Source organism: Gadus macrocephalus, chromosome 8 (assembly GCF_031168955.1).
Source record: "Gadus macrocephalus chromosome 8, ASM3116895v1".
Classification (NCBI taxonomy): domain Eukaryota; kingdom Metazoa; phylum Chordata; class Actinopteri; order Gadiformes; family Gadidae; genus Gadus; species Gadus macrocephalus.
In genome coordinates this window covers 8,444,292-8,451,716 of record NC_082389.1, presented here as the reverse complement: position 1 = coordinate 8,451,716, position 7,425 = coordinate 8,444,292, and the positions used below count along the sequence as shown (strand labels likewise).

At 45.9% G+C, this 7,425-nt stretch overlaps 1 protein-coding gene and 1 long non-coding RNA gene across 2 annotated transcripts in view; both read right to left on the bottom strand.

Moving 5' to 3' along the window:
* Nucleotides 1-3,743: 3,743 nt before the first annotated feature.
* Nucleotides 3,744-7,425, bottom strand: part of vav3b (vav 3 guanine nucleotide exchange factor b) — a 52,312-nt gene continuing 48,630 nt past the window's right edge. The window contains exons 27-28 of the mRNA XM_060058593.1: nucleotides 7,012-7,160; nucleotides 3,744-4,639 (exon numbers count right to left, since the gene is read on the bottom strand). Of these exons, the coding sequence (XP_059914576.1) occupies nucleotides 4,598-4,639; nucleotides 7,012-7,160 (191 nt within the window). The 3' untranslated portion in view covers nucleotides 3,744-4,597. The remainder of the gene's footprint in view (nucleotides 4,640-7,011; nucleotides 7,161-7,425) is intronic.
* Nucleotides 5,239-6,997, bottom strand: LOC132462848 (uncharacterized). The gene is made up of 2 exons (XR_009526915.1): nucleotides 6,534-6,997; nucleotides 5,239-5,763 (listed from the first exon to the last, which is right to left on the bottom strand). It is a non-coding gene; the product is annotated as an uncharacterized LOC132462848 (long non-coding RNA).

The following is a 7,425-nucleotide window of genomic DNA, read 5'->3' as shown; positions in this document are numbered from 1 at the left end:
GTTATGCTGGTTTGAGTAGATAACAGAGATTTGTTTTCTCCAGAATTGATGAAACACAAATGGAGAATAAAAGAGCACACTTCACATTCTATTGACTGGGATCAGACCATAAGCAATTTTCTCTGATATTATCTCAAAGAAGTACATGATCCCCATAGTGATGTTTACCAGACACAGTTGAGTTTGAATCATGGGCTTTCAGCTCTGCTATCGCCACATGTAGGGTTTGATGTCAGATGTCTTTTTAAAGTATTACCTGCCGGGGTCAAGGCGACTACGATTCGACAGATGCATATAAATCGCTTATGAAAATAATTCATCACATCTTTAAAAAAGAGTCTGGGTCTTTTCGCTGGCAAGCTCTTTGTATTTTTGGTCCATCCCCGACTTGACTTAATCCCTGTTTAACCCCCAGTCTGAGACCCAGAGGGGCCAAGCGGCAGGGAGCAGGGGTTAAGGAGATGAAGATGATGTATGGACTCCTCGCTCCCATTCTTCTGTCACTCTCCTGACCTTTGGGGACTCTTCATCCCTCTCTTCTTGTATCTGACAGACATGCACAGCCTTACACGCATGCTCAGACTCTCTCTTGAACCAACGCTTACACAATCCCTCACACTACCCCGGAACACACACACTCACTCTATCACACACAAAATCACACGCTCACACGCACATACTCACATTTTCACCCTTCTTAAACAAGGGAAAGTATTTGTCATATACAAGGGGTCTGTCTGCAGAGTGGTAGTTTACTATTGGTTGCTTGAACGGGTGTAACATTTGTTATGACGACGCCCCCATCGCACCGACTCCTATGGAACCCGATATGGCATTTTTTTTTTTTAAAACCTTTACGACTTTTTCCCACTTTTTTTAATCTCCTGGGTGTTGGTTTTCTTGCTTGAACAGGGGTTTACTTGCCCTTTACAAGACAACTGACCCACTGTCTCCGCCTTTAAAAATGCCCTGGTTATTTCATTCTGGGGCAGGGCTACCCGCTGTGTCGCACCAAGGCGCTCAGCAGGTTCCTGGGTACCCATATCAGCCAATAGGAAGTTAGCAATATAATGTAACCTATAGAGGGATGGATCGAATGCAAACCAATATATAGGTGGTGTTGCTGTTGGTTTGCCCTTAAAATGTCAGCTCTAATGAAAGGAGAAGGATGGACCCTGATACATGCTGTGTTTGAGGCAAGCTGGTTGTAGATTCAGTAACAGCTCGTCTCTTCCCCGATATTCTATCTGGGAATAATAATCACACTAATTAATTAATTAATTAATTAATTAATTAATTAATTACATGTATTCATGTCAAAAAATTTACAACAATGTGTTTGAGAGGACAGAGTAGAGAGTTATGAATCTTAGCAGTTATACGTTATTATACGATTATATTATTATATGTCTTTCCATTAGGCCTATACACTGTCTTCTATCTCTCGATCTACAGATCGAAATAGTCTTGGTTGAGCCAATGCACCGCAAACTAGAGTCAGGGTACATCTGTAGACTCAACGGAAGTCTACAGACTCAACGCAAGATGTAATTGCAAAAGGAAGAATATTTAATTTCACCTTTTTTTAACTTGACTTAACCCTCATAGGGTGTTCGTGTTTTTGTTACACAGGAGGTGCTGCTGGGTCTGGTGGACCCATTGCCTTTTAATTCAACATACTCAAGCTTTTTTTTTTAAATACTCACCAGATGGTTACTTCATCCCAATTGCAAGTAATATAAACAACACATATGTTAAATTTGTTCACTTTACCTTTGTTAAATCACATTTATGAATAGAGGTGCCACTCGTTTTTGTTTCTTTTTGCATTAAAATGCAACAAAATAAAGAGATGCCTCATAAAACAGGCATAACTCATGGGAAATAATCAACATCATTAGAAATTGAAACATACTCAATAACATCTGTCTGAACAACACATTAAAGCCTTTGAACACGGCCATTATACGTATATCAGACTATACCACACATGAGGGGCAGAGTCTCACTGTGTGTGTATTGCATATGTATTTTTTGCACTGGTTGCATGTATATTGTGTTTTTCTGTCCATCATGGGTCCACACACTTCACAGCGTTTCTTTTTGGCTGACGGGCTGGTCCACTGCTTGCGGGTTGTTCCTGGGGCTGGCTGCTTGCGGGTTGTTCCTGGGCCTGGCTGCTCGCGGGTTGTTCCTGGGGCTGGCTGCTCGCGGGTTGTTCCTGGGGCTGGCTGCTTGCGGGTTGTTCCTGGGGCTGGCTGCTTGCGGGTTGGTCCTGGGGTTGGCTGCTCGCGGGTTGGTCCTGGGGTTGGCTGCTCGCGGGCTGGTCCTGGCTGCTCACGGGATGGTCCTGGGGCTGGCTGCTTGCGGGTTGTTCCTGGGGCTGGCTGCTTGCGGGTTGGTCCTGGGGTTGGCTGCTCGCGGGTTGGTCCTGGGGTTGGCTGCTCGCGGGCTGGTCCTGGCTGCCCACGGGATGGTCCTGGGGCTGGCTGCTTGCGGGCTGGTCCTGCCTGCTCACGGGATGGTCCTGGGGCTTGCTGCTCGCAGGCTTGTCCTGGCTGCTGAAGGGCTAGTCCTGAGACTCTTTTACGTTTCGGAGCTGGCTGATGCTCATCCTCCTCTTCAAACTCTGAAATGTTATCCTCACTTTCCGAAACTATTTCCTCTGCATCACCATCAAAACCCTCTGTCTCTTCAAATATCAGCTGTAAGGCAGTCTGAACAGAGAATTGCTTTGCCATCTTGATCTTTGTGGTATGGAACCACGCTGACAGAGCTTTTTTATAGTGTCAGGTCCCCAAGCTTGATAGTGTTGGGTGCTCCAATTTTGCAACCTTGTGCGGGAACAGTGGGTGCACACTGTGGGTGCTCACACCAAGGGCCCATTCACCTGCTTTACTCTTTCCCCCTCTCTCTCTCACACACACACACACACACACACACACACACACACACACACACACACACACACACACACACACACACACACACACACACACACACACACACACACACACACACACAGAGAGAGAGAGGAAGAAGGGAAAATGAGGGTGCACAGAACCTATGATTTCCACACTTAAACTAGCTCCGGGTCCACTGGACCCGAACACCCTGTGTGTAATATAAATGTGATGGGGGGGTATACAGGGGGGGGTCATTGAAAATGTTTTCTGATTCATGTTCCTCACAGAAAATGAGCCAAAGCCAATGAATCTTAGTTCAAAATAATAATTATTTGTATCACTTTTATGAAGCTAAAAACTGAAAACGGGTCCCACAGACCCGAACACCTTATAAGGGTTTGATAAAACTGCCGACCAGTCCATGGTTGGCACACACCGTCCGATGCAACATTGGGAAGGCTGTGGTCTATGGGTCTACCAATAAGTTATATTCACTATATAACAATAGTTGAATGACAAAAATACATAATGATGGTCATTACGATGATTATGTAAAATATCATGCTGTTAGGAGATCATTGTCTTTGTACTCGGTTGCAGTGCATTGCACATCTAATGCATCCACATAAGATAATTTCATTCAAAACGAGAAATAGTCGAGGTTAACACAAACCAATGCAAAATATAATACAAATAAACTTCTCCTTCTTCTTTTCATTAGCATGAATCGTTTAGAAATTAGGTGGGAAGGGGGGGCCAACAACACACGCTAGGCTGGATAATAAGTTAGCACTGTTCAATCTCATCACTTTGAATCATAAGCCAGACACATCGGTGTATAAAATACCCCCCAAACCGACCAGTTTATAAGATAAGCACAAAAGCCCAACTGTGAATATCACGGAAAATGACAATGAGACCGTGTACCGTAATAAATAATGGGTGATGCTCCTGCATTGCTATTACATCCTTAACCCCGCAGGGGAGAGAGAGGGGAGAGACAAGCAGCCTAGGGACTGTTCCTGGAGTCTGTTCCCTGCCTGCCGGGGCAGAACTGCTGCCTGCACCGACATGTGGGTCAACGGCTAGTCCATATGCACACATCCACTCATAGTAATAATATTAATATTAATATATAATACATATATAATAATACAAATAATACAAGCTCGGATTGACGCGCTTTGTTTAAGGTCAGCCAGATTCAGGTGGGGGGTGGAGCTATACCTTTCCTCTCCGTGTTGGAGTAAATCAGCCTCACAGGGCACTGCTGGACAGGCGCGAGCCATGCTCCTGAAATATTCATGCAGCGACTTGACTGGGCTGGGCTGAGGCGCATGTGAGGTGGGGGGGTGCGGTACTGGGGAAATGGCCTGGACTGCGGCAGGGAGATCCAGGTGTAGGCGTGTGAGCGGGGGTGGTGTTGTCCAGGGTAAGGCGCATGCCCTCTTCGTTGCACCAGGGTACACCAGGGTACACCACTGCCATCTCAGAATCCCACTCGGGACTGGAAGGAAGATCCAGTCGGGTCATAAGGTATGGCCGGAGATATCGGGGGCCACCACCGCTGTGTCGGTCCGTTTGGAAGGCAGAGTGCTCTCTGAGTGGCCCCGGGGCGGCGGGGGGGCCCCATCAGCGGCCACACACGGTAACAGGGCGAGGAGACGAGGTCGAGGGAGAAAACGACGGGTTCATTCCTCCTCTTCAACGTAGGTCGAAGGGAACCAGCCCACCTGCAACGGCAAAGACAAAGACCGTGTTCCCATTAGCTCACTGGCTCACTTATTCCCAATGTAGGGAACTCTACATATTACACTACTTATGGAATAAGGATAGGAGGAATTCTGACACTAATCATGCACCATCCCGTGACCTGTATGGGTGGCAGTAAACCATCCGACACGTGACAGAAGTCAACCCTGTGACCACTCATTTGCATAAATAACCCATGTCTGCCAGACCCTCTTTTGGACGAATCAGGTGATGCATCATGGGATATAAGGCTGAAAAAGCTGTGCATCAGGTGCAAGCCCCCGGGAGCAATGCATACTTCCGCAATCCACTAGTGCTCAGTGTCCAAGCCTGGTATTACAGCTGTTTTAGCGGGCTGTGGACGGGTCCCTTGATTCATGGAGTCCCAGAAGTAGAAATCCCCATTCACTCCAATACAAGTGGGGAACAGGAATGTGTCTCCACAAAAAAATTGTGGATATCAATCAAAGGCTCATAATTATCTTTATACCATGTTCTAATAAACTGTACATTAATAAAATGTCTCTTTTCAAAACGCCACCTAAAGCATTTTATTTCATTTGTGTATTTTTTGCAGGAGAAGGAGGGGTGGGCAGCTGAAAGGAGTCGTAGTGAAAGAAATGTTGTTTCGGCTGGGCAAAATAATTGTTGCATAATAATTGTTGTCCAGATGGCAGGAGGAGTGTAATTCAAAGATCACATATAGAGAATAATCCGGGGGGTTAGTAACTTGTACTTCCATGGTCGGTAAACAATGTGACTGTGCTCGCTCAGACCTCTCACTCATGATGCTACAATGCTAACAATGCTAGTTAACGAGAATATTTATGCATCCGGCACGTCATGCACCAGGGCGTGGCTAGGCGCCCAGGATGCGGAAGCAAATCTCTCCTTGATGTTCCCCTGCGCCATTGAGCAGTTTTCATAGTAATGAATGGGCGGCCATGTTTTAGTCCGCTGTCCTTTCTTTAATAGGTCCATGATCAGGTGTACACTTATTTAACGGTGCATTGTGGGTATTAAGCAGTGCACTATGTATGGTCCCATATTTGTACACTCACCATTCGGACAACATTACAAATTGTTGACACTCTAAGGGCCCTATCTTGCATCCGGCGCAAGTGACTTAGTCACTGGCGCATGTGTCGTTGCTAACTTTTAGGATTGATGAGTATTTGATCGTGAAAAACATTGTTTTACCGCGAGTGAGTGTTAAAAAGAATGAATGAATGCGGGCGCGCGTGTGTGCTCTGTTTAAACACACGCAAACTAAACACGTAACGCATAATACAATCAATGGCAATGTCTATTACCGCGGGGACACATGCATATTAGGATAGCATACAATACTGATAAGAAACAATGTTTATAATGTATTGCGTATATCATTAAATAGAACCACAGTTACCGCATATCATATGTTATATCATATACGTTTTCTTTGCCGAAATTTATTTGAGGACTCAGTATTTCTGAAGTTGTGGAAGAAAACCCCTTATTCCATGTGTGAATTAGGCCATATTATTTGGCAATAAACTGAGCCATTTGCAGTTTGAAATTCATGTGCATCTGTCTCATCGGAGACTGCAGACGCGCTGTCAAAATATCAACTCGTCCGATTCAAATGCGCTCATGGCTCTTAAAGGGGATGGGAGCTGGCACTCTCATTGGTTTGTTGGACGTTACGCCCAAACCACACCTACGAGTAATTACGCTGCTTCAGACCAACCCTTTTGACACTTGCGCCGCGACGCAAGTGTCATTTATCCGCCTGTAAAATAGCGATAGCGCCGTAGAACCGCCCACAAAGCTACTTGCGCTTTGCGCTTCCCACTTGCGTTTCAGACCGTTAAAATAGGGCCCTAAGAGGTAAACTATATAGGGCATAAGTGGACCAAATAACATCATGATCATTTACAAAAGACATACATACAATAGCGAAAAGCCACGTGTCTACTAAGATCAGAGGCTTTCATCCAATATGACTTACAGTGAATTCAGACTCATGTCAATTAAGGAGTAAATAGGGGTAAGTAAGTATGGGTAATCTTGCTCGAGGATACCAAGCAGGTCAGACCACAGACACCAGGGTTGAATATCCAGAACCTTTCATATGTGAGTCCCAACACCCTAACACAGCTAGACAATCCTGCCTCATACACAGATTTCTGATAAATATGAGTATAAATACAAGTCATGTAAAGTACGGCTGCAGATAAAAGATAAATTCTCCCATTCCACATGTAGAGACTGAGAAAAGTAGGCCAGCGTATCCATAAATAAACAGGTGTTGTGCGGGAGCATAGGCTGCAGGTCTGTGATGCTGCCTTGAGAGCAGCATTAAGGCACCCACCCGGCCGTCGACGTCCCCTCTCCACCAACCGTTGGACATCTTGAAGTAGATCTTCACCACGTCGCCCTCCGCCAGGGACAGCTCGCGGGTGTCCCTGGAGCTGAAGTCGTAGCGGGCCACCGCCGTGCTCACCACCCTGGGGGAGAAGACTGGGGGCGGGAGGTAGGGACCGCATCAGGGATGGAACGTCGGAAGGAAAAAGTGGAACTAATTCTTTAAAGGTGACATATTATACAACCAGGTGTGAGTGTGATTAGCAGTTACAAGCCGTCTTGAAATAGGCCTCCTCTGACATCACAAGTGGGTGTGCCCCCCCCCAAGATGTATGACGGATAGATGAGCAATGTTTGCTACAGTCCACTGGGTAGGCTGGTAAACTGATCTATCCATCACACATCTAGGTGGACACGGCCA